The sequence below is a fragment of the Heterocephalus glaber genome, unplaced genomic scaffold (genome assembly GCF_053883595.1).
Source record: "Heterocephalus glaber isolate CG9 unplaced genomic scaffold, H.glaber_assembly_v1.0 deba00000281, whole genome shotgun sequence".
In the NCBI taxonomy this organism is placed as follows: domain Eukaryota; kingdom Metazoa; phylum Chordata; class Mammalia; order Rodentia; family Bathyergidae; genus Heterocephalus; species Heterocephalus glaber.
This window is the reverse complement of record NW_028258139.1, coordinates 4,008,192-4,035,095: the sequence shown is the minus strand read 5'-3', so window position 1 is coordinate 4,035,095 and position 26,904 is coordinate 4,008,192. Positions and strand designations below refer to the sequence as shown.

The window sequence follows — 26,904 nt, the reverse complement described above, 5'->3', positions numbered from 1 at the left end:
TTTATTCAGCTCTATCTAGTTTGCCTTTTAAAATATCTGCTGATATTTTAATTTCAACTCTATCATGTCTTGACATCATCTTTATTTTTCATCTTTTCGTTTTCTTTTAACATGGCTCTAGTCACTCTTTTACTTAATATGATAAGTATGCTTAATTATAGTCTTTAATATTTTATTCTCCAAAGGTTCCATTTTTATTTTATTTTATTGTTTTTATTCCTTCTCATTAATGGCTATCTTGTATATATTTATTTACTCAATTGAATACTAAATTTTGTATATAAGGATGAGAACCTTCTAAGTTTGTTCTGTTTGCCTGCCGCTGGTGTGGAACTATGGTGATTTCCATGCCCCTCTGCCAAGATTTCTGCCAGGTTTCCTGTGTCCTGGAGCAGTTTTCCGTGATAATTTACCATCTTGTTCTCCCATAATCATGGCTTTCAGAAAATGTATCTCTCCTATGCAACAAAAGCTTCAATTAAAACCCACTAGATTTCCTGTTTCATTTTTGTTTCAGTCCGTTATGTTCACTTAAACCATATTACTTCTTCCTCCTTTTGATAGAAATAAACTTCTAGCTCCCTTCCTCTCTTGTAGAGATGAGGCAGGCCTCTTGCAAGGAGTTCTACTTCAACCTTCTGCCTACAACAAAGCGGAGCGGATGTCTCCTTGTCCTGTGTGGGTGTTCAGACTTCAACTTCCGAGCCTTAGGATCAATACCGTGCTTATGTAAGACAGTGTTAGCTTCTAATTTCTCTTTGGCTTTTAGTTTCCTTGTCCTTTCTGGCATGTAAGAACTATCTTTTCTTTTAAGCTTATTTATATTTAAAGTAACTTTGTATTCTTAGAAGAATATTTCTAGATATTTGTAGCAGAAAGAACTAAATGGGTTACTTGCCAAGAAATTCTCTTGGTGTCAAACTGTCACTGAAAGAAGGGTTAGTGAGACACCTTATAAAACACATTAATTTCTTTTTAAAGTTGTTTTTATGTCACATTTTCCAATAAGAAAATAGACAAGAAAAATAAACCAAAGGTTTCAATATTATAATGTTATGTTTACAAATTTTAATTGCATTTTCAAATATTACTTCAGGTAATTAAAAAAGAAAATAAGCTAATGATTTCATTAAATATACAAGCCAAGAAAAAAATTCTATTCTAGCCAAAAACACTTAGGAAATATGAACCATTGTTAATGAAAAAATTGAGGACTAAAACTAAAAACATCTGGCATTTTCCAGAGTGAGAGTAATTACTGACTTAATTCAGTCTTTTAAACACTTTCAACTGATTCAAAGTAGTTTATGTGTGTCTCAGGCTTATAAGTATTTTCAAAGACAAATATTTCTGGAGCCATTTAAGATCATGCCATACATTTCCTATGCCTCAATCAGTAAGTAATAGGCCTAGTGCCGATGGAAACCCAGATGGAGTTTGCTATTTGCCCAAAATAAAGAGTTGATTCCTTTGAACCCAATAAAATATACAAATCGTGTTTCTGGTATATTTTCTAACACTCTCCACTTTCCTTATATTGATTATGGGTAAGGCAGAAATGAATATTACTTCACATATTTTATTGTACTTTACAAATACTTTAAATATTTTCTGTATATTCTACAATTTTTGCACAGCAATGGTTATTACTTTCCTTATGTACTAAAAGATAAAACCACATCAACGGCTTTCCTCAATGCCACCCGACATGTGAAGAACTTCTAGATTGAAGATCTCTTAGGATTTCTCTTTGCTTAATGAGCTGACTTAAACGGCACAATGCACAGATTTTTAATTATGACAATCTTGCCATCTTCTTTGTGAAAGTAAGCAAAATTGTTTAGTAGCTTTAAAAATGGATGTCAAAGTTTATTGCTAATTTCAACATAAGGAAAAAACTGAGGAGTATACAAAAGAGATCACACAACCATTTGAAAATTTATTTTCGGAGTGAAAGAAACGATTGAGTTACATATCACCTACTATGGATTCTACATATCTTAAAGCCAATTCTCTGTGTCTTTCTTTCCTAGAGTACCCTTTTCATGAAAATGTCATGCTACTATGAAAGGAAAAGGAAATAATTGCTACCTAAGACAGATTTTTCACCCGAACTTACAGAACATTTGCTTAATTTTCCTGATCAGCGCTACTCACAATTGGAGGACAAATCACATCCTTCAGATATGGCATCTGGATATACATATATAGCTACCATTGAGACAATCTGCATTGAAGAGATGCATGAAATCATTTCATCTTCTCAGACACTGATGAGATGCTTACATAATTATTCTAATTTTATAGATGAGAAATATGAGATGAGGGAGATTATAAAAGGCTCCCCAGTGCCTGTGAAACCCTGTGGTCTGACGTTAGAACCTGCATGCTGATTCCCTACATGGTGTGTTGTATTGTTTCTCCGAAGTTCTCTGTGGTATAAGTGAAGTAAATACAGCCCAAAAAGCATTAGGGATGCTGAGCTTTGTGCAGTAGCTGTGCACTTCTCACCTCATCCCCCAGAGACGTCCGTAGCCCAATCCCTAGAACTTGTGAGTATGTTACACTGTATGATAAAGAGATTGTGGAGATGTGATTAAATGAAGTACATATGATGGGAAAGTCTTTGTGGATTATCTGGGACACGGGTCTTTAAAAGTGGAAAAGGAAGAAACAAGAGTGAGAAGGAAGGAGCTACAAGCTAAGGAGTACAAATGCCCTGTAGAAATTGAAAAGGCAAAGAAATGGATGCTCCCCTGTGATTCTGGAAAGGGAAGCAGCCCTAATAGCCCAGTGAGACTCATTTTCGATTTCTGACCTGTAGAGTTACAATCTTTTAATGCTAAGGATATAAATCCATGTTGTTTTAAGGCATCTAGATTATGGTAATTCATTATAGTCATCACAAGAAACTACTATATGACTAAAAACCTAGACTCTGAAATCATACAAATTCAGGTTAAAATTTGCATTCTCTAATTGCAAATTGTGTACCCTTGGGAAAGTTATTATCAGTTTATAAGATAACAAGCTAGAGAATGTGAATGTGCCCATGCCATATAGAAAAGATCAGCCTCAAACTATTCTGTTCATTTTTTTTCTTTTATTTTCTTTTTTTTGGGGGGGTGGGAGGGATGTGACCATGGATAAAACTCAGGACCTTGTGCTAGCCATATAGATGCAGTGCCACTGAGCTATATCCCCAGCCTCCAATATTCTACTCATTTTGAGGAGGAAGAACTTTAAAAAAACCTCACATGTTAAATTGTCATCTTACAAAATGAGAAAAGGCTTATGTCACAAAAGACTTCTTTGCGCAACTAATACCACCCAAGTATGAAGAAATGTTATTAATATTAGGTTAAATGTATCACATACATCAAATCTTAAAGATTAATAAGAAAATACAATATCCATCTGGAGAATTTTTTTAAATGAGTGTCTCATTTTGAGGCAAGAAAATTCTAACTCCAAAGATGAACTGCATCATTCCTGGGTCCTGAGATAAATTAGAAAAATGTATCAAAGACTATTATTATTCAGCTGGGGATTTTTTATTGTGTGAGAGATGGTATCAGCAAGTGTTCTTGAATGGAAGATAGCAAATAATTTGCCAAGTCCTGTGTTTGAGTGATCTTGGCTTAAAGTGTAACTCTGAAATTTTAGCATTCCCCATGTTGTCTTTTACTCTCAGAGGTTGCCAAAACCCACAGTCCCATTTATGGACTCCTTGTCCTGCTCAGGACCCCACAAAGAGATCCTGCTTCTACCACTTGACTATGTATTGCTGCACCTTGGAGGGACTCTAGGTGTAACTGGAGATTGTCCCCGACGAATGGACACAGCGGCCATTCTACATTTGCACTATGTTTGTATGTGGACTAGGTGTGTCCCCTAAATGTTTACATGTTGAGAGCTTGGTCCCAAGTGTGGTGAGGGCTGATGGAACCTTTAAGTGACAGGGCATAGGGGTAGGTCCTTAGGTCACTGGACACTGCCCTGAGAAGAGACTATTGGTTTTCTGGAATAAGTTCACGGGAGAGCAAGCAGCTATAAAAGATTAGTTCTCTCTATGGTTTCCTGTCTGAGCTAGGGTCTGTCATCCCATAGCATTCCCACCATTGTTACTGCTGGACATAATCCTGCCAAAAGGCCCCAAATTGTGAAGCTCCAAAGTGTGAGCTAAATAAATATCTTCTCTTTATAAAATTAGTCTGCTTCTGGCATTAATTATAGCAATGAAAAACTGACTAATAGCTATTTCACGTATTTAAATATGCACCCAAGTTGAAAGCCTGACACAAATATGCTTAAGCAAGAAAAAGTATTTGAGGTAGGTAAGTCTGTATCTGTGGTATAGCCATCTATTTAAGGAACTACCCTGAGCAGATTTACTAAAATGCAAATGATGATAACTCTTTAGGGTCCTAACCACCAAGGCTCCTAAATTGTATGTTCACAGAAGCTTAAGCACCCCCCTCCCCGACTTTGTGGACACTTTTCCAGATGCTGGAAAGGCATCACTGACAAACACACCTCCTGTGACAGAACAAATTCTCCATAATCACCTTGATCACTCACACCTTAGAGATTAGCAAACACAGGAATGGTATTTAATTTATCAGCACTGTCCCTTCCTCCCAAATACAGGCTTATAACAGTGACATTATAAGTATCTGTGGAATTTATATATCAAGGTCTTCAATGAAGACAGAGAAGCCAACTCATTGCATAAAGAAATAAAACAAAATAGACATGCTCAGTTAAATAAATCAGAAAAGGGGAATTGAGAAAGCCACGAGATAAATGAAACAATCAAAGATCTTAAAGTGTAGATTTAATTTAAAAAGAAAAAAGAAAACTGTGAAAGAGAGGATACTGAAAGATGAAGATAACAAATTGTTTCCAAAAAGGAAAAGCCAACACCAAAGGGTAACAGAAGTCATGAGTGGTAGAAGGCATAGCACTGAAGAGAGATGGATTAGAAGACAGACAATAAATGCTGTTTCTTTCTCTGTCACTCTCACTCTCTGTCTGTGTATCTCTCTCTCCCTCCCTCTGTCTCTCTCTCCCTTCATTTTAGCAGAGGAAAAAAGATCTTTGCAAAACTTTAACAAATCTATCAGTATTTAATGAGACCCACACTTAGAGCTTCAATTTACTTTCAGGGCACTTAACCTGCCACCCTTTAATCCACTACATAATGTCACCAAGTAATAGAATCGTCACAAGACAATTCCTTAGCTACCCACTGCTTCTTTCTTGGTTTTCTAAGGGAAGATGACTGAAGATTGTAGCTAATTTATGGCTACCTGCACCTCTCTTGCCACAGGTACTGACACTAATGGATCTCAGCTCCTCTAGGCTGAGAAGTAAATGGGCTCTATAGATTGGCAGTAAACAGGGCTATGGCAGGGAAATCTGTTTCAGCAGACCACCCACGGCTCTGGGAGAAAGAGAGAGACTGACAGGGAGAATCTGACCAGGGTTCGTTCAGGAATGCTTTATGATCAGGATGGCAAAGCTACAGCTTTTTACTCCTTCCAAGTGTCGAGCCAAGGTGCCCGACTGGCCCGAACGGCCGTACCTCGGCAGGTGCTGTGTGTGTGATCCAGGACAGAGCGGCATAAGGGACAGAAGACTGCCAGGCCAGGGACAAAGCTGTTGGTGTCTCCACGTGGTCTCCCAAAATGATGGCCCAGGGATCTCTGGCTACAAGGAAACTCGAATCTCAACTAAATTTATTAATGAACCATTTACCCATTAATCAAGATACTACAAGACTAAGATAGGAATCCCAATTCCACTCAGCCCTGCCTGCTTTCCTCACAAGGGCTTGAAATTAAATTTTCTACTTTTTTGTCACAAAAGAAAAAATAAGAGCTTGATCATATTTTTAGCTAGTAAACCGTCACTTTTCCCTCAAAGTCCGTGAACCTACATGTTGCCCTTTATTTTTAAATATTTTGATGGATGTTTCTGTCACTCTTGTTCTGTGGTGCTCTTTATACACCTGTCATGTATGAGCACATATGTGTCAAGCCTGATATTCATGCCCTCTGTCATATCTGGATGCTGAAGAAAGCCAGTCTCAGTGCCACATAGTGATTACTCGAGCCTGGGAAGGGTAGGAAAAGAGAGGATAAAGGGAGATTGGACAATGGGTATCAAAGCAGAGTTAGACGGGAGGAATTAAATTCCAGGGCTCCACAACACATGTGAGAAGTCACAGTTCACAATAACCTGCTGTAGGGCCGGGGATTTAGCTCAGTGGTTCCGGCGCCTGCCTCGCAAGTTCAAGGTCCCAAGTTCGATATCCGGAACCAAAAAAAAAAAAAGAAAGAAAGAAAACAATAACCTATTGTATATCTTAGGAATGACTACAAGAGGTTCCAAACATAAAGACATAATATGCTATGCAAATCATCCTTATTTGGCTAGTATGCCTTGCATATATGTGTGTGTTGAAATATCATACTGTGGTCTATAAATATGTTCAATTATTACGTGTAAATAAGAAACCTAAAAATAAGGTGGTAAAAATGAATTCAGGATCATAAACAAAAAGTTGAGAACATCTTTTGGTCTACTGCTGTCCTTAATGTTATCTACTGGGGACTGTTCTTAGTGAGCAAGACTCTCTGAAAAAGGAAAAATGAGCTTTCCCATGAAAAATTTTGATTTTTAGTTGCCTAACTATAAGCAGGTATTATATCAGTCTCAGTGTATTCATTTTTTGTTTGTATTCATGTATGTTCAAAAATTATACTTTTAAGGTTTTTTGTAGTTGCTATTTGAATTTCTTGTTCCTTACTTTGAGAAAAATTTTAAATACCAGGTACTTACATGGATCAAATCCTTAGTCAAAGGCCTCAGAAATTAAGAGATTTCAGAAATGAAAACAAAATTCAAAGCTTATAAAATCTATTCATTAATATTTTTACCTTTTTAACAAATATTTATAAAGAACCAGAGTTAATGGACATGCATGAAAGTTTAAGATAATGCTATGTCCCTCCAGAATGCTCATAGCTTATAGAAGAAGTTAAGCACATAAATAATTCTAATGACTATATTTTAATACTAACATGTAGAATATGCTACAGGACTACTGAGGAAAAATGAGCCCTGAGTCTGGAAGAGAGAAAAAAACTAAGTAGAAACAGGACAAAAACATTTTTCCAGGCAGGGAGAACAGCTTACAAAAAAGCAGACAGCCCGAGAAGATGGCACTCTCAGGAAAAAGGGAAAAGTGAACCTTAGCATAATTAAACCAAAGAAGGCCTGAGTTTGGTTTGGAAACAACAGAAATATGGCTGAACATTTAGATTGGGACCAGCGTTTGAAGAGATTTGTTCTTAAGCATAATATTCTTCATTATCCAACTAGAAAGAGAAAAAAATCCTGTGATGTTTTTAAGGAGGGAAGTGAGGTGTCTAGCATGTACTCTGTAGGAAATCCAGTGCTGTATGACAGAAACACATTGCCCTGGGACACAGACAGCTGATGTGAGCATCCAGGTGTCGGTAGGAATAAGCCTAAAATATGGGCTAAAGTAAGATAAAAGCATGTGTTTAAACAACTGCAGTGAGGGGGAAATTGTAGGAGAAAACAACACTTCATTTAGAATGAAGGTTAGATTCTGTTTCTGACCCTGGTGTAATTAGGAGACTTGCCCTTTCATTATAAACAAACTTATTTGCCATAAAAAAGAGAAATATTTGAGCCTGTGGTTTTCAAGGGCTGAACAAGAAGAAACAGCGATCAAGGAGCCTGAGCAAAGGAAGCTGTGACAATGGCACTGTTTTATACCTGGGGCAACTCCCAACGCTGTGCAAGGTGCTGAGGTTCCAGCTCAGCGGAGGGCTGCTGCACTACGGAAACGGTAATGAGGGCCACCACTTCTGTTCCTTGGGAGGGCCTGGCCCGACCAGCACTTAAATAGGAACAAACACACAAGACTCTAGATTCGGAGAGAGCAGTTGCTGTCGAGGTGGAATCAGACCTGGAGACCCTTTAATACCTCAGTAACTCCCCAGATTGACATCCAGGGAGCAACACGCCAATTCTTATGGTAAATTCTATCCTTAGAGAACCTAATCAAACAATTGAGCCAATAAGTTGATACTTTAAGGGACAATCACCTACGCTTGCAGGAAAGAAAAAAAAAAGCTGTACCTCTTTAAATGCCTGGAAGCTACCACTAAAGTTCCTTTTACTTTTAAGGCTCCACAGGGAAACTTACAATGTGACCAGAAGTGAACTCTCTGCTAGCTAGACCATCTTTGCCCACCCACCTTTCGTGGTGACCTAGAAGTGAACTTTGCTTACAATATTAAAATTCTCAACTCACGGGCCTTTGGTTTGCTATTTTTTGAACATGAGATGTATAAAAAGGTATGCCATCAAACTGAGCAGGCTTCAGAATGTGTCACTCTACTTGTCATCAGGAGTCTCTCCTGCTGGGATATGTATGACTTTCCCCAATAAAACCCCCTGCTTTGACCGCAGAGTTCAGACACTGTTTGGGACCTGATCCCTAGTGTGCTCCTTATTTGCTGCAAGTAATAAACCTCTCTTTATTTTTTTCTCTCCAGGTTATGCTTATTAACTTTGGACTCATCAATGGGTAAGCCACTGTGACCAGTTACAAAACAGTTGAAAAGCAAGATCTTTTGCAAGAGGGAAGAGACCAAAATATGGAGGAAGGGAACAGGAGAAGGCAGTGAAAACAGAATTAAGATGTGTAAGGCACATGGACCAGCTCCCCGGTGTAATCATGATGTATTCAAACATGTGCTAATAAAAATTAAAATAATAGTGCAACCGATTTTCTCCCTCTGGGCTCTTGTCCCAAGGACAAGGAAAAATGAAGCTGACAGGATAGCAGTGGGGAATGAACCAAGTATAATTTATTAGAAAGAATAAAGAAAAGTTCTCCTCACCTGAGAGGAGCCTCAAGGGAGGTCCCTGTGGCAGTACCCAAGTTCAAGAGTTTATATGCATTTTTGTTGGGTTACTTAGGAGGGTGCGTGAAAAGGACACAATGAAATGATGTGAATGCCACGTCTAGCTTAGGCTTTGACATCTGGAGGAGCAGGCTTCCCCTGTCCTCCAGCTTCCCACGGCATATCTAAGTTTACCCAGACCCTTGTCCTTTGAAACCATAGGTTCCCATTTTTAGTCTAACATCAGGAGAACCCCCGTTGCCCTGCTTCCGTGGTCTCTAGGTTCCTGGAGCACCAAGGGCTCTTTCCTTTCGTGTTCTAATTTTTCAAGGTTTATTTTCAGTTTACTCAGGTGCCTATGCTATCTGTCTACTGCTTGTCTGTTTCTTGGTCTTAACAATAATAACAGCAATACCAAGCAGTGCATAGATCTGTAAGGGAAATCAGGTGTGGAGGTTGGAAGCACCACATCAACAAACCTTGGGTGATCCCCCAGGGCTTGCCATCATTCCACTCAAAGTATAAAGCAAAGCCTGTGCCAATGCAAAGTGTAATCACAACAACTGGTATGCATTTAGAAACTGCAAGAGACAAAGAACCTGAAAATGGAATCCACACTTCAGAAAATAAGTAGCAAGTAGAATTAATCCTGAAATGATGTCTGTAAAGTTTAATTTATCAAAAAAGAACATTACAACAACTATTATCAATGCATTCAAAAAATTAAAGAAGATTCTTTATTACTGAGTTAATGTTGAGAAAAAAATCCCCAAAGAGAACTGGGAACCATAAAAGAACACAAATCCTGGAACTAGTAGGACAATAATAAAAATGAAAACCTCACTTGATGTATGTAATAGAAGATGGAAGATGACAGTAAAAAGAGCTCATGAATGTGAAAGAAAGATCAATAGAGAATTTCCAACTTGAAGAACAGAGAGGAAAAAAGATGCAGCAAAAATAAATTCTTCTCCATTGTCAGTGGGAGTGAATAATAGTAACAATTACTTTTGGTAACACTTTGGCAGTTTCTTACAAAGTTCAACAGTGAGTTACCAAGTTACTGAGAAATTACACTGCTAGGCATTTATTCAAGAAAATGGAAACAGATCCTCAAGAAAGATTGCATATGTGTATTCTTGCAAAGATAAAAACTGGAAAAAAATGTCACCCCAGGTGAAGGAGTAAATATTTGTATATACAATGTTGCTCACAATCAACAAAAGAATATATGATCTCTTTGTACACCTCATAACATGGATTAATTTCAAAAATACACTGAATAAAATAGCTCAAGCCTCAGAACCCAGACAATATGATTCAATTTACATGAAGTTCTGGAATAAAGAAAGCTAATCTGTAACAACATAAAGCTCATTTGTGGGTGCTAGGAAAGGGCTAGGTGGAAAGACAGACCGACTGTGAAGACGAGAAGGTAAGACTGAAGCAATAAAAATGCTCATTGCCTTCACTGGGTAATGACTACACAGATATGAATAGTGTTTAAAGTCATCAAATGGTACACTTAAACTATCAGCATTATTTTGCGTTACTTTTGCCAAATAACACTGTTGAAGTTTCTATTTTAGTTTATTCTGTGGTATTAAGAAAAATGCATTAAACTTCCATCAGAAGTATACTTTTTGGTAAAACAAAATTTAAGATTGAATCTAAGCATGTGTTTTGTAAGAATAAAAGTTTTCTGTAGAGCATTTGTTAAGATTTCTTAATTTTTAGAACCAAAAACAACTGAGTCACAGTATCCTCATTTTTGTAAGTGTTAGCATTTAATAATATTTTGGTAGATATTTCTTAGTTGAGTTATAATTATAAAATAACATAATATAATATCAAACTATTTTTAAAGATAGGGAGAAGTAGAATCTCAGGAAAGGATATATGTGAACATTAAAGAAAGCATGTATCTTGTGTTCCAGAAATTATATGCACAAACATCTATACTGTATATAAAACTAAGTAACATATGATGCACTAAAGCTCACCACTATAAAATCTATACAACTGGTATTAAATTAAATGTCATGCGTTAAAATGTTCAAGTAATTGTTTTGCATTCTATCTTTGCTAAATAAGGTCCTTCTAAATAGTGAAGCTTTGGGAATAACTGACTGACAGCCTGATTTTTAATTGGCCTCATGTCACTTTTTTTGTGCTCAGTCATGTGTGTCTTTCATATTGCTGGGCTACAGAATTGACTGAGTTTTGATTGGGGTGTGTGTGTGTGTGTGCGCATTTTAATATTTTTTGAAATTAAGTTAAAGTATTACAGGAATCACATACATATATGTTTTCTCTGTTATAGTTGTTCATTCATTAGTGTAAAAGGTTATGGTACATCATAGTTGACTGAAGCCATTAAATATTAAATAAAAAATAAATTGGTATGGATAAGTGTAAAAACTCAGTTTTTATCTGAGAAAACTTTATCTGGTCAGGGGCTTCAAATGGAAAACAGTTTTTAAATCAAGAGTCTTAAGGGACTAGCAGCAGCTTCACATAGCCAGGTCATACTTCCACTAATGGAGTATCTGTCATCTACTGAGCCACTCCTTCATGCTGGCCCTGGGGTAAGCTCTGGGGATCCAATGGTAAATTAGACATGTTATCTGCCACCAATGAGGATATACCTTGTCACTCACTTAATGTGTTCTCTAGAAAGGCAGAAAGATGATGGAATGAAAATGACCAGGAGGAATGGAGAGGCTCTAAAACTGGCACTTAGAATTACACAGTATAACTTGGTCTCAGCGTAAAATATGGTGTATTGATCAATGTAGTTTTAGAATATATATGATATTGCAGAGTCTTGTGCTAGCCATGAATGACTGCACGTGAATTTGGAGCTGTGAGGCCCAGTTACCTTTATCCAACCTAGGATCCTTCTGTAACTTAGAGGGCAAAATTAACCCTTGCAAGGGGACAGACAACAGTGTTTCCTTGGCTAAGACCAAATAGCAGTTTCAAGTGTGTGACCTGCTTTGTGGCTAAGAGAGAAGCCTTTTGGAAGTATTTGGAGCATCTCATGGCTAAGAAGGGAGGAACGAAGCTAACTCAAATGGGTGTGGAATCAGTTGCCCAACAGTGTCCACAGAGGGCTCCCAGAAAGCTACAAGTCCTCTGAAAATATGCATAAAAGTGTGTGTGTGTGTGTATGTGTGTGTATTGTTTTATGTTGTATTTTTTGTATCTATGAGATTTGTGAAATGGTCTTGAATGAAATCATTAAAAATCACTGTTTGACAGCTGCTGAAGTTTCACTGGTTACAGACTGATATAACAAGCATTCTGTAGAGGTCAAGGTCAAGGTTAATGCTGATGAATGGTCCCTGAAGGAGAGTATAAACATGAAAGTGGAGAAACATTTAGGAGAATAGAGTCAGGAGTCCTGAAGAAAGTAAGGCCACACTCTCAAGGGAAAGCCCTAGGAAGACAGATTATGGTGTAAATTGTTGAGAAAAAAATCCTAACAAAGTTTGAACTTTGAGAAGCCTATGAGAAAAGAAATTAAGGGTTTACTGCTTGTTCATTTTTAATATTATCAAGTAAAGCAGTTATAAGATGGGTACATATACTGAACATGAAGTACTTAATTGGTGAATTGTGGCTACTCTTTTCTAAAAGTTGAGGAAGCCCCACATGCATGGGATAACAGGTGACATAAACTTGTGCTTACTCAAAACCAAAACTAACTCTATCCACAAAAAACACATATTCCATTTTCCAAAAGAGAATTTGAAAGTCGCTTAAAAACAGCCTCTTTTGGAGAATTTATGTTCACCACTCAATGGATAATTAATCTTCACATTCTGCTCATTATAGTTTTGGAAAGAAGAAAACGAAACAGACAGCATGATTCTTGAAAGCAAGAACAATCCCATAAAAAGATAATGATGCATTTTCATACGGTCTTTGACTAAAGCAAGCTCTTTAAGAAATAAAACACTTTTGATTCCAAGAACTTGCCTGAGTTGTTGGCACTGAATGAGGTAAGAGGTTTATACATTTCACCAAATTCTCTGGGACTTTGGATCTAAGAGCGGTAAACTGAGGAGAATAGGGGTCACGCTGCTTCCACTTGTCCCTTCCAGATCTCCTGCACTGCCATATCCTTCAAAGATTAGGGTTCTATTTCCATTTTTAATTAAGAAAGAAGTGTCTGCTTCCCTGACAAGTCTCAGTATCTTTGAGGTAGGATGACTCTGCCTCTGATTCTATCATTTGAGTCCTTGGTGCAACGAGACCTTCAGCTTTTGCTTTCCATGCCTATCAGAGCAGCCCTGATGCCAGCCATGATCCTATAAGTTTTAAATCTCAAGTTACCCCTGCCAACATCCTTACAAGTGACATTCTTTCACAAATAACCACCACTTCTCTTTAGGGCTGAGTTTCTACTGCAGCTATAGTCTGAATTCATCCCTTCAAAATTAATTTGAAACTTAATCTCCAGTGGATGGACTTTAGGAGTTGATTAATGGTATCAGGATATTGTGAAAGAGTCTTCACCCCACATGTGGCCCTTTTGCCTTTTGGTCGCATCCACTCTGGGAGGATACAGTGTTCAAGACACATCTTGGAAGGAGAGAGCAGTCCCCACTAGATACCAAATATGCCAGGGGTTTGGTCTTCAACTCCAGGCCTCTCAGAAGTGTGAGAGAGAAATAAATGTCTGCCCTTTATAAATAAGCCAGTCTCAAGTATTTTTGGCAATGCACCAAGAATGGACTGACACATGCTACTCAGAGAAATCCTTCCCACAGTTGGTGACCCCAAGTGCCATGTCATGAGTTCCTCCTAGAGAACCCCAGGGCCCAGCAAGCCTCCCTGGAGTGAGCTGAAGGACAATGACACAGCCATACCATGCGGCTGTCCTGTGACAGATCAGTGCTGCTGCGCTGGACCCAGTCAACATTTGAGGGAGAAGTCTTGGCACAGACTTACATGCTTTGTTGCTCTGGCTTTTGTAAAGCTACTTAAAAGATCCACTATGAAGGTCCTCATAGAAGATGACAAAAAAATCAGATTTTTCCTTTTGAGTTGCAAACTGACAGAAGCCTTCAACATTAACTGAAGTGGGAAAATACTTTGTTTTGTAGATATAATGACACAGATGAGGGGAAGTATTCCTGGAATAGGAAGACATTATGAGCTGTGGAAAACAGTTTATTAATAAAAGAATATCTTTTAAATTATTATTTTAATCTATCACCGTGGTAGCAATGACCTGAAGAATCCTATAATTTTAAACCTAGAAGAATCTCAAGGATCAGGTAATAAAACATCCTCACCTTACGGAGGTGACAAGAAAACTGATTTAAATCATCCATGATCATGCAAATCAGAAGACTCACCCAGGTCTTCTGACACAGGGAGGAATCTTGCTGTCACCACATATTACTTGATGGGTTTTAATTTTATAGTATCCTATATAGCCCTGCTATTTACCCTAAATATATTTTATTTCTCACAAAGCCTGTGCACTCTGCCACTTTTGTCCAGCTATTTTAAACAACCTCTTCCTACACAGAAATCTGAATTGAACGCCACTCTCCTCCCCCACAACCCTGATGAATGAGGACCAACTCTACCACATGCTTGTCACAGCTGTACTTGGGACTTTAATTATGTTATTTAGTTAACTGTTATGTAAAATAGTGAAATATTTGTGAAAAAGAGAGGAGGACTTTTCCTGTAAAAACTAAATTCACTGTTTGGGGAAGACTGGTCAGAAGGAAGGTCAGACATTTTTACAAATGGATCATCTCTTGCCTAATTGCAATCCACTGGGGATTTGAATAAACATACAGAAGAAATCTATCTTCGTATCACTGCCTAGGTGGAAAATTCCAATTCCCCTATCAGAACAACCTTGTAATCACGAAAAGGGTTAGCAGGGGCATTAGTTTATGCTAACAGATAACTCAGAAGTCAAGTCAGAAAATCAATGGCCAAAGCAGCAGTAAGGAATAAAAAAACAAACAAAATACACACATTTTTGTCTTGTGTACATCATAAGCTACCTGTGCTCTCAAAAGTGTGCAGTTAAACTCTATAAAATGTGTATAGATGTTATTTTCTTGATTCCCTGACTTATCCAAATTTTATTCAATCTGTACTGGTGGTGCAGAACAGAAAGTTTTCAATACTATAGGTCAGGATTTTGTTGGTTCTTCACTGATATATGTTCTTCCTGCTTCCACAATTGACTGAAGTCATCTAAAAACAAAATCTTAAAGAGTGCTTCTAAATTAACAGCAAAGGAAAAGTGTAGTACCTGGATAGAGTTTAGAATACTATGTAAGTTAGGATATTTAAAGTCATGCCATTTTCACCTGAGAAACAGCAAGTTACAGATTGGCAGGTCATTCTGTAAAAACCATTCCAATGTATTTATCTTGTATCCATGGTTGAATGAGGCTATGGTGGTTATTTTACAAATTTGCTGTGACTCAAAGGGGAAACGAGGGCACCTGGAACAGCCTAAGGGGAAAGCAGCCCTGCTCATCCTCCTGAGACCCCAAAGTCAGTTAATATTGGTCAGTGGTGTCTCCTCCACAGGGCTGAGCAAAGTGCTTTGGTTCAAACCTTGCTCAAGGCACAGAGAACATCTGATTTAGGATGCAAAGGATCTCAGTGCTAAGATCCTAAAGTGTATGAAAAGAGCTAACAGAAATGGAGCTGTGTCAATCAATTCTCAGTGTGTCAGGCTGATGTTCATCTGAAGGGCCAGTCATTCTTCACACGGGCCACTGGGAGGACAGGCCCAGCCCATGGCGGAGGCTGCTGCACTTCACATTAGACCACAGGGTATAGGAGGACATTGGGACACAGAGTTTTCAAGGGGAATCGTTACTAGTACTGAATAATTTGCAGTGGATTTGCAAATTAGCCACCAGTATAACTCAAAATATATAAACTATGCCCCAGTTTTATTCAATTTAGATAATCTGCCCACACAACATATTTAAAATTTTCATAGGATTTCATCACTGCCACAAGTCTATATCCAAGCTGTCTTCATATTCTACCTGGATGACTCTCTGGTGAGTTCCTTGCTCTAGCCTCTCTCCAGTAAAGTACATCATCTTCCAAGACTGCCCCAAAACGTGTGCTCAGAGAGAACTAAACTACATGCCCAGTAGTTTTTAAAAATTTTATCTTGGGGCATGATCTTGCTAAATTGCCCAGCCTGGCCTTGCACTTGCCATCTTTCTGCCTCAGCTTCTTCAGTAGTTAAGATTACAGACATGGGCCACCAGGCCTGCCTAAATGCTATCTTTTATTAGTAGCTCGCTGTGAGACATCCATATATTTTCCATTTTCCAGCTCCCTGCTCCCATAACATTTAATTCTCACCTTCATTAAGTACTTTTCCCAATGATCACAGCCTATTGCATCTCCTGCATGCTGTCAGGCTTTTCGCTGCACGAATACTGTACCCTTCATGCTACAGTACTTCATGATCCAGCACCTAGCACCTGGCTGGATCTTAGCAGATGAGCAATACAATGATCTTAACAACTGAAATCATAACATTAGAAGTCTGTGTGTACAGCAAATACTTCTTGATTTCCTTTGATCCAGTAGGGACTAGGCTAGGTACTGGAAGCATTTTATGTAATCTATTACTTAAAACAACTCTGAGAAGGAATCATTGCTTTCTCATTTTATTCTGAGATTCACAACTGTTCAAATATTTCTCATAAGCTCGTACTACTAACAAGTAGTAGAACAGAGACTTAAACCAGGTCCTTCTGAATCTAAACTCAATGTCTTTCCCAGTAGAAACTTACAAATTCAACCTGCACTCTGATTCGTTCTAAAATATATTATATATTTTTAGTTTTATATTCCACATATAAATAGTTAAAGTCTAGTGGCATAAAAGTATTCTAATCTTTAATTTTCCAAAGAAATGCTTAACACTAACAATTGGCTACATTATTTGCAAACAACTTTAAATGCCTCTGAAATATTCATATTAATATTTCTTAATTTGCAAGTAATTATTTTAGTCTAGATTTGACCAACAATAGACAAAATCTTAATGAAACTTTCGTTTATCTATCTTTAGGACAAAGAGTGGCGAGTTGGCAGAATAGTTAAAGCTGTTTTCTGGAAATGTCTTGGGCTTGTAACTTCAAAGAAAATTTGAATGCCACATTTTGAAAAGCATAATGCTCATGCTCTACCAAAGGCATTAAGGATGCAGTGAAAAGCTTCAATTTCTATCTGTTGATGCATTTAGAACTATTCATTCTTTTAATAAAAAAAGTTGTTTTCATTTTTGCTACCTGGCTCTGCCTAAGCAGGCCTGTATGATGGCACAGTTTATTTTATTACTTTACATCATATTTTATGGTCTTGCTTGTATTTCTGCAGAACAAAAAAATGAACTAGTTATACCTAGGTCTTTTCTCCTAATTAAGATGTACTACCTATTAATAGAAGGCAAAGATATTTGCATTTATAAAGGTTGTGGATGTACAAAAGAGCAAAAAGGAAGATTTCGGTCCCTGGAGAATCCTTCCTTTAATGTTAAACTTTTTCCACAAATAACAGTTACTGAATGCTCTGCAAAGACTTCTCCAGGAAACTGAATTCCACCCACACAAAATGCCCTTCAGCACTTTCATCTTTTTCAATAACTGTTAGAATCAGGAGAAACATTTCCATACTTACTTTTTCAGTTTTTGTCTAATTCCTAAATCTTTAATTTCATTTTGAAGATCCTCAAAGCTCTCGACAGAACTTAGATTACAGAACACTCTGAAGTCAACATACGGTGGGATCCCGTGGTCTCGACCCCTTTGAATGTCCGTAGCAGCTATATCCAGGCCCACCGCTTGGCCGGTGGAGAACAAATTCTCCGCCAGCTCAAGGCTGACAAGCTAGGAAGGCACCTGCTATTTAGCAGCCACTCCAAAGAGGCCCCGCAAGAGCGGATCGATCCCACCCTCCTTGATTATTCTGGAAGGTGAAAAGAAAGCTTTGTGGAGCGGGAGGTGGCCTTCGGGGATTTCACCAAAGGTGTCATTCAGTCTCAGTCGGTAAAGAACGGGCTTGGTTAACGTGTGGCCAAACCGAAAGGCTGCCGTGGCAAAGGAGTCGATGATGCCAGCGTTCGCGTTGGGGTCGTAGCCCCGGTATTTCCCCAGCAACTTCAGGCCAGGGTCCCCCAGGATCTTGGGCAGCCAGAGGCTGTAGGTGATGTGCTGCTGCTCAGCGCCCACGGCCGGCCTTCCTGGCCTCCCGGTAAAGTGTGTCTCCGTCCCAGCGGGGGTTCAGGACCGACCGACAGCCCTGCAGCCACCCTGCTGTGCTCGCGGAACCACGAGGTGTGCACGGCGGTCAGAGCCGGCTGCTGGCTGGCCCTGTGGTCCCCGGCCAGGAAACAGAAAACGGGCTGCGGCTGTCTGGCCCCTGCCCCGTGCCCAGGGTGGGGACCCACAGAGGAGGGCAGCAGGCTCTTTCCAGGAGACGGCCAAAGCAAGCCAGTCTTCAGCAGTGCGCCGGGCGCCTTGCGGTCTCTGCGAACCCGGGGCTGCTGCTCTGAGCTCCCATACACGTTGGAGGCATCGATGTAAGCTGTGGGCTGGTTGATCCGCTTCCGGGCGCAGACTGAATTCGTCCTCAAGGATGTGGTGCCGCTGCCTCACACGGGACTGGAGCGTACAAAGGACACGCAGCGTGCGTGGGCGCCCTGGGGGTCGCCGTGCGGGATGGCAGTGGGGAAGCGAGGAGGGTTGCTCCTGCGGGCCGAGCTGCACGGCTGCCCGTCTGAGAAGCTGGAGGGGCTCAGCGTCGACACCGCGTGGGCCAGGTCGTGGTCTAAAAACTGGCCCCACTGCATGAACATGTGCGTGTACCCGGGGTCAGGGGTGACTGCCGCCGTGCCCGCCAGCTCGGTGGACACCAGCCCGGGGCGGCGGGAGCGGAGGGCGGCGGCCCAAGGGGTGGCACCCAGGCCCTCGTGGCGAGTCCAGGCCGTTCTCCTAGGCCGCCGGCAACAGGCGCACGAAGGCCTTCAGGGACGCGCCCCAAATCGGCCGCTGCAGGTTGTTGCAGGTTCCGTCGTGGGCCCGGTACCTCTGGTGGAAGCACAGATCGGAGCAGTTGGGCCCAGGCCTGTGTGCTGTGCACCCGGATAGATTGGCGATGATGCTGAGGTGGTGCGGAGACACCAGGTCATTGGGGCGGAATTCTGAAAGCCAAAGTATCAACAGCAATAAGGAAGGTGGCGGGGAAGCCTGAGCAGAACCCTCGGGCTGCTTGGTGCTCTGGGAACTGCCCACCACGTCTGCCCTTCTCCCTTGCAACAAGATTTCATTAGGACCCAAGGAAATGCTCTAATACAAAGAAAGGAGAAATAGTTGTATATATATTCAAAAGTTATAAAAGATATATCCAAAACTTAGGGGAGTTAAGTCGGTAATGCCTGTTCTTCAAACAGTGTCTGTGAGAATCAACAAAATGAAAGGGAAATGTGACTTTGAAAATACACTATCATGCTGGTAAGGATTTGTTACTACTCAACACAGCGTCGTTTTTATGATAGTGGGTTTATTTTCAGTTTAGCGGTCTTTCTTCTGGCTTTTGTGCTTTCAGAGGACAAGGTCAAAGGCATATCAATGTGGGTGGTGTGACTATTAACTCACATTATATTTGACAAGGAAAAATTAAGCAGTAACTTCCTAAACAACCACAAACTGCGAAACTATCCCTCTGACCTTGCAGCCAGCCAGCGGACAAGGCTGCTGAAGTATTGTATGTACCTTGGAAGCATACCTCTTAAAGTCTTAAAATTCCAGCTTATCCCAAATCTAAAACGACTATTCACTAAGTCATGCTTACAAAGTATTTTTATCCCTAATTAGTCTCAGAAATTGACTAAGGATACCAGGGCCATTTGTACTGTACCTGTTAGGCAGTCCCTGGCTAGGCCCTGGGTTACCTTGGTCTCAGGTAGAAACAAGAATCTTTCTGCATGGGAGGATATAGATACCGAGTTCACTTCTAGTGTAAGGTGCTTCTAAGCTTCTGAGGTACAAAGGTCTTTAATTTTACAAATAACGAAAGAGAGGTCAAATTTACTTAGGAGTAATGGCTCAGGTGATCTAAAGCTGAGTCAAGCACCCAAGTGTGCTACCTTGCCTCTGTTCATTTTCTGAAGGAAAAAGAAAAAGAAAAGATAAGCCTATAAAAGATGCTGTTAACACTCCTAGTACAAATAGAGTATACCAAAGCATCCTTTTGTGAACTACATTATACAGAGAAACTCTTAGAAAATCTGAAAGCTTTTTATGCCATCTCATTTGGCATTTACTAAGTAGATGTCTGGTTTTGGAAAAAATATATGAGAACTCAAACGCAGCAAAAGGAAAAAAAACAAGAATAGAGAGGAATGTAAATGTTACAGATAATGGAAGGAATTTCAAGTAAATTCACTGAGTGATTTGGGTGATTGCAATAAGTAGAACATTTTCTTACTATTTCTCTATAGGATGTAGTATTAGCTTTTGAATATGAAAAGTTCACATAAGTTGTATCCCCAAACTTGCTCTATATACATCTAACTGGCAAAAACTGAGACAAATTTGAAAATGTATTTGCGATTCTTACTTTTGAATCACAGTTCCTATAAAAATATCTGCATTTATTCAGTAAAAGTAGTAAGCAAATTAATTTCTAAATCACATGATGTTCTGTAGGTGAAAGGTTGAATGTTCTCCCTGAGGCAAGGGACGGATGTGCCACAGAGTAGGCTTAGGACAGGAGGGCTCTGTGCAGACCTCTGCCTTGCAGGTCACCAGTGAGCCCCTGCTTCACGGGCTGCGGGATCAGTTACAGCATGGGCTCAAAAATGTCCCCTGCTCTTGCTGTGACCCCGGGAAATGAGTCACTCAGGTAATGAAATTGAGGCAGCAGATCACTAGGAGTATGAGGTTTTCTGCAAATGAGAAAGGACAAGAGTATTTGCAAGGCAAAATGACAGAATCGATAAAACTTACATATGTGGTACATTTATGAAGACATTTTCCAAAAGTTAAAGACTAAAAGATCCATCACTAGAAAAAAAAAAGCTGTGCATCTTTTTGACTTTTTAAAAATTGAATTCTAAGTGTTGGTCATAGCACTAATCTCAAATAATGCATCTTTAATATATTAATGATGCAAACAATAGTTCTTAACAAAAAGTAAAATCTATGGTGGAGGGATAAACTCATGGAGCCCATGTGTGGGTTCTAGGGGGCCTGGCCTAGTGAACCATCCAAAATAATGTTCAACCTTTTATCCTGGTGATTAACGTCTGTCTTCTCTTTTGCCAAGTGTGACTGTTGGGAAATTCCCATTCGTCTTTAGAATCCTGCTTGGACATAACATGCCCCGCACAGTCTCCCTAATAGCTCTGATCAGTTATCACTCTACCTTTTTTCTTACTTCTGCATCCTTTCCTACATCTGTTATGTAAGCACCAAGACATCCCTAAATTACTGAAATATTGTCTCATCTACTAAAGAAAGAACTGGGATTGGGATAAAGTAATGTGGTTTGGATCTTAAATATGTCCCAAAAGTTCATGGGTTTTGGTCTTAAGCCTATGGCACTCCTGAGAGGTGGTAAAAATTTCAGGAGGTGGGGCCTAGTGGGAAGAAGTTCGTGCATTAGAGGAGTACTCTCAAAGGGGGTGTGTGGACACCCCCCGTCCTCTCTCTGTCATTCCCTGGCCTCTGTAATATAACCAGCTTTACTCTGGCACACGCTCACTCACTCATGCCATGATGTTCAGCCTCAGGACAGGCCCACAGTGATGGGGCCAAGTAATGATGGACTCAAACATTTGATATCTTGAGCCAAAATAATCTTTTCTTTTTAAAAGTTGTCTAGCTCATGTATTTTATCACAACAACAGAAAGCTGACTAACATAATGCCCTGCTCATCTTTGTATCCCCAGTACCATACAACTGGACTGACTGGCACACAAAAGTGGTTTACGCACCTTTGTAGAACTGAAATAAGTAAGTTAAAAAGAAAAAGTAAAGTCACTGATAATAGGAAGCAAACTTTGGTAGACATTTGGGTCAACTGATGTACATCTCACCTTCTATGTCTTGAATCTTAATAACTTTAGTCAAAGAATAATAGTAACAATACTAATAGCTCACTTCAATTAAATGCTTTCTGCACACCAGGCAGTGTTGAAGCACTTTATCTATATTATCTTTCTTGCAACCATACCACAAATCAGATCCTACAGTATCCCATTTTACAAGCAAGAAGCCTGAAATCAAAGATGTTAGGTCACTTGCCCAAGGTCACCCAGACTCTAAGTGATGATGTGGGGAATCACAATAAGAATATAAATGGCTTATAAAGTTCTAGAACACAAGGCTATGCTCACCAAGCCATATTGTCTGTGGATGTGTAAGAAGCTGAGTTATAACTAATCAAGGCATTTTAAATTATCCCTTTTTTCTACTTTTATTTTTTATTAGTTCATACTATTGATGAGGATAAGGGATTTCATTCTGGAAGATTTGTACACGAAAAGAACGTGCTTTGATTGTTTCCAACTCTGTCCTCATTTTTTTCTCTTTTTGGTCAACAACTGAAAACACTGGATGGCTATGGAAACAAAGATCATCTTATTTTAAGACATTCAAGTCTTATAACCACAAAGTAAGTTGTTTGTGGGATTGGAAGATAGAAGTCTCAAATTATTCCAATTTAAGTTAAAGTAAAATGCCACATATCCTAAACCGACTTCTGACTGTGGCTTACCAGCTTCGGGTGTTCATCTTGGCAATTGTTGTCAATATAAAGACTGTTGGAGTACTGGTTTGACACTGTTTGGAGGAGCTGACATACCAGAGCCTTTTGCCTGACATCTTTTATCAGACTTCGTGGAATGGGCATGTGGCATCAATAAGTGCCATTTAGACTCTGTGGCAATAACTTTCCTTCTCTTTGAAGTTGAACTAAGAATGACTGCTAGCCCAGACAATGCACACAAGGACTATAGACAGTCTTTGGAAATCTTACGCACGTACCTGTTGTGATTTTTACAGAGATTACGAAAACTAAATAAAAAAGAAAAAAACCCACAATTTTTCCATGCAAAATAAAATGTCTTCTTACTGTGAAAACAAATGTCTTCATGAGGAGTGACTTGCAAAGTCAACCCTCTGTACAGCATCAAGAATTGATGATTCAACAAAGTCATCACCAGCTGGTCTACCCTGTATTACATTGAAAATTAATCCCATGATGTAAAAGAATCATGATTTTAAAAACCTTGAAGTTAGGAATTGTATGTATAGATAGCATTACATTTTTAAAATAAAACCCTTTAAGCCAATAAAAATGTACAATATCCATATGACAATGATCACTGCAGAGAAGTAGGTGGTTATATTGAGGCAAATCTTTCACTAACAATAAAAATGTTATTTGAAGAATTGAAGCATTCCAAAATCTAGCAAAGCTACATGAAATGTTTCCTTTGTCACAATACTGAATCAAATGGGATCCATTCTTGCCAGCAATTTGTCATCTTAGAGAAGATACATGATGCTTTTCTCTTCAGCCACCTTGCTTTAATGTTAAACATTAAAACAAAGTAATTATTATCACATCCCCATAGAGGTTCCTTAAAGCAAGAACTGAACTCTCAGGAAGATTTAAGTGAAAAATAATCCATGCTGCTTCTATAACTCTCAACGTGAAAATTCTACATGTGAAAGATTCTACAAAAACAGGAAGCTATGCACTTAGAGCTGATTATCTTCGACATACTGAATTTTCTCTAGATGATGGTATAAGAACATTAATCTTAAAGGAAAAATACTAAATAAAAATAATTGTGAGTGACTATTTAAGGCTCACATAAGGGAAATAAGCAAATCCATAATATTTCATTCATTTTTGATATACTAAACAGTAAAATTTATATGATCCAGACAAATAAAACAACAGCTTCTACCACTGTTAAATACTGAAAGCAGGAGTAATATAGCTTCAAAAATTGAGTTTGAAAATGGTACTATTATGGGAAAATAAAAAAGACGAAAAACTTAAATAGTAATAGGAAGTTATGTGCTCTACATATTATCAAAAATAACCAACAACAAAAAAGAACTAGCAATAAAGAAACTAATCAACCCTAAGCCACGTTTGTACCACAATATAGAATGTAACTATCTGTAACATGCCTGTCTATCTGTCTTGTTCTGCCTATTTATGTTTATATACTTTCACATTAATGCATCTGGGTAGCATTCTATATATTAATATAAGAAAATTTCTTTATATGTTGACATATATAAACTAGATTGATTCATTGTCTTTAAAATACTGATAACATAAAACAATTTCAAGAACTACCAACGGTACAGAAATATTTTATGGAGAGACAATAAAATCCAGGATTCCAAGGAAGGCTCCTTTTGGTGAAGTAGATTACATGCAGTAGTTATAAGTAAGTGGCTGCACTGTCAATTTGTTTCTGACTTTATGATAACCACAATATTGTGGCTCTAGAAGGTTAGTGTTGGGTTTCCTAAGTCCAAAATACACACTTGATTGAACATATATTAATTAAAGATTATTTTAAAAATAAGACAAAATTGATTAATTCAACTACTATAGGAAACTAACAATTTCTTTTCAAAAGAGGAGCATGAAGGAAAAAGGCTAATAAACAATGAAGGACACAACGTGTGACAATATTTGCAGATGTTAAATCTAACACAATTAACACTCTGTCATACAAGGAAATTTTAAAACACACTAGGATAAGAGTATATATAGTCTAGTTATGAAAGAAAGAGGAAACCCTGACCATTACTAAAGATAAATGATGTACTCAAAATCACTTATAACCTCAAAAATGAAATTTAAAATGTCAATGAACTGCCATTTGTGCTTATTCTAACAAAAATTAAAACTGCATTTTGATAAGGGTGTACACACACAAAAAAATCCTGGGCAAGTTGCTGAGACTATAGACTTGATTTCTTTATTTTGGAGATTTTTATTAAAGACTTGCTTGTTTTCATTTAGTAAAATCAGAGGTATACACACCCTCTCATTTGGCACTATCACTCCTATACATATATCCAGAGAAACCCTAATCCAGATTCCTAAGGATTTGTATGAGAATGCTTGCTCTAACTTGATGTGAAAGGAATTGGGAAAAATAAGGTTGTACAGCAATGGAGGTGTGGACAAAAAGAAGGCAGTAGGTGTACAATGTGGAGCATCATCCACCAGTTAGAACTGACTGGAGGTCCACACGGGTGGCTCTCAAAAAGAACACCAAAAAGGGCCGGGGATTTCGCTCAGTGGTTCCGCCACCTCCCCCGCAAGCACAGGTTCCAAATTCCATTCCCAGTACAACAAAAAAGAATACAAAATATAAAAATAGCAAGCAAGAAAGTAGATCATTATAATTGATTGAATCAAAATATGAAATAGTCAGATGCATTATGGTTGTATATAAATAGCAGGGAGAAGGAAGGTGTGAACATAAAAGTCAATGAGTAAGTAAACGATAAAGTCACAGTGATTATGAAAGAACAGTATCTTTAATGTAGCTGCATGAATCTGGTTATGTGTTTCATAAAAAGTAAAATTAAGTACACTATTTAATTAAAAAGAAGTAAAATGCTGAGGAGAATGTGAAGAGAAAGGAATATGTATACACCATTGGTGGGAATGTAAATGACTCCATAATGGAAAACTGTATGGAAGTTCCCATCCTGTAAAGTTAAATACAGCACTACAGGGCAGGGGATTTAGCTCAGGACACTGTCCCTGCCTTGTAAGCACAAAGTCATGAGTTTGATCCCCAGTTAAAAAAAAAAAAAAAAAGTGTATGTGTATATATATATATTTTCATCAACCAATCCCATCACTGGGTATATAGCCAAAGGATAAGAAATCAACATACCAAGGAGACACTTGCACATCAATATTTATTGCACCATTATTCACAATGGCTAAGATATGGAATCAGATGAATGGATATAGAAAATGTGGTATACATACACAATGGAGTAGTATTCAGCTATAAAGAAGAATGAAGTCCTGTCATTTGCACGAAAATGGATTGACATTACTTTGCATGAAATAAACAGAAAGATAAGCACTGGCACATTTTCTCTCAGCTGTGGAAGCTAAAAAAACATCAACCTGCAAGTAGAATAGTGACTACTAGGGATTGGAAAGAGTGGCAGATTTGATCAGTACCTGTTATTTGCATTCATGAAAATATCACATTGAACTCCATCTATATTTACAATTAATATATGTTAATAAAAAATTAATGAATATTTTTTGAAAAATAAAGGAACCTACACATTACATTCACTTGGAGAAAACTAATCAAGATCAATCAAATCAACTTTTCCTGGCATACAGGTGATTTGATTTAAGTAATCAAATCAAGAAGTTTGTTTTTTCTTGGTCGTTTTCCTTTCACTCCTTCACTTTGGGACCTCATGTGTAGAAGGCGGCATTCGTCCCATGTTTCCATTCATAACAACTATTGTCATTGGGCCCCGTACTGAAACGAAATACATTCACAAAGATCTTCTTGGATTTGGAAGTAAGAAAAGCTGCGGGCCGAGCCTGGTTATCACACACGATAGCGCAGTACTAGGCGCCAGAACTAACTGTGGCAGACAGAACATGGGGAGCAAGGTACAAATTTCAGGTCAGTATCATTTAACATGTTAACTGAATTTTATTTGATTGTTAAGTTTGCTTTTATTCTACTTATAAAATATTCTTGCTGTTATAGTTGTATAAAAGTTATAAGCATAAGGGATTTTACAACATTCCTGTTCATCTTTTGACTTAGCCAAAAAATAGAAATAAGAAGACTTGTTCAGCAGAGACCACAGGGCTCACATGGTTAACAAATATATCAGATAA

At 38.6% G+C, this 26,904-nt stretch overlaps 1 protein-coding gene across 1 annotated transcript in view; it reads right to left on the bottom strand.

Annotated features, from left to right (window-relative positions):
- The window catches only part of Pxdnl (peroxidasin like), a 479,241-nt gene that overhangs the window by 50,250 nt on the left and 402,087 nt on the right, over positions 1 to 26,904 (bottom strand). The window contains 6 exon segments of the mRNA XM_087185725.1: positions 17,649 to 18,205; positions 18,207 to 18,263; positions 18,265 to 18,885; positions 18,887 to 19,170; positions 20,759 to 20,916; positions 23,107 to 23,207. Coding sequence (XP_087041851.1) covers positions 17,649 to 18,205; positions 18,207 to 18,263; positions 18,265 to 18,885; positions 18,887 to 19,170; positions 20,759 to 20,916; positions 23,107 to 23,207 — 1,778 coding nt within the window.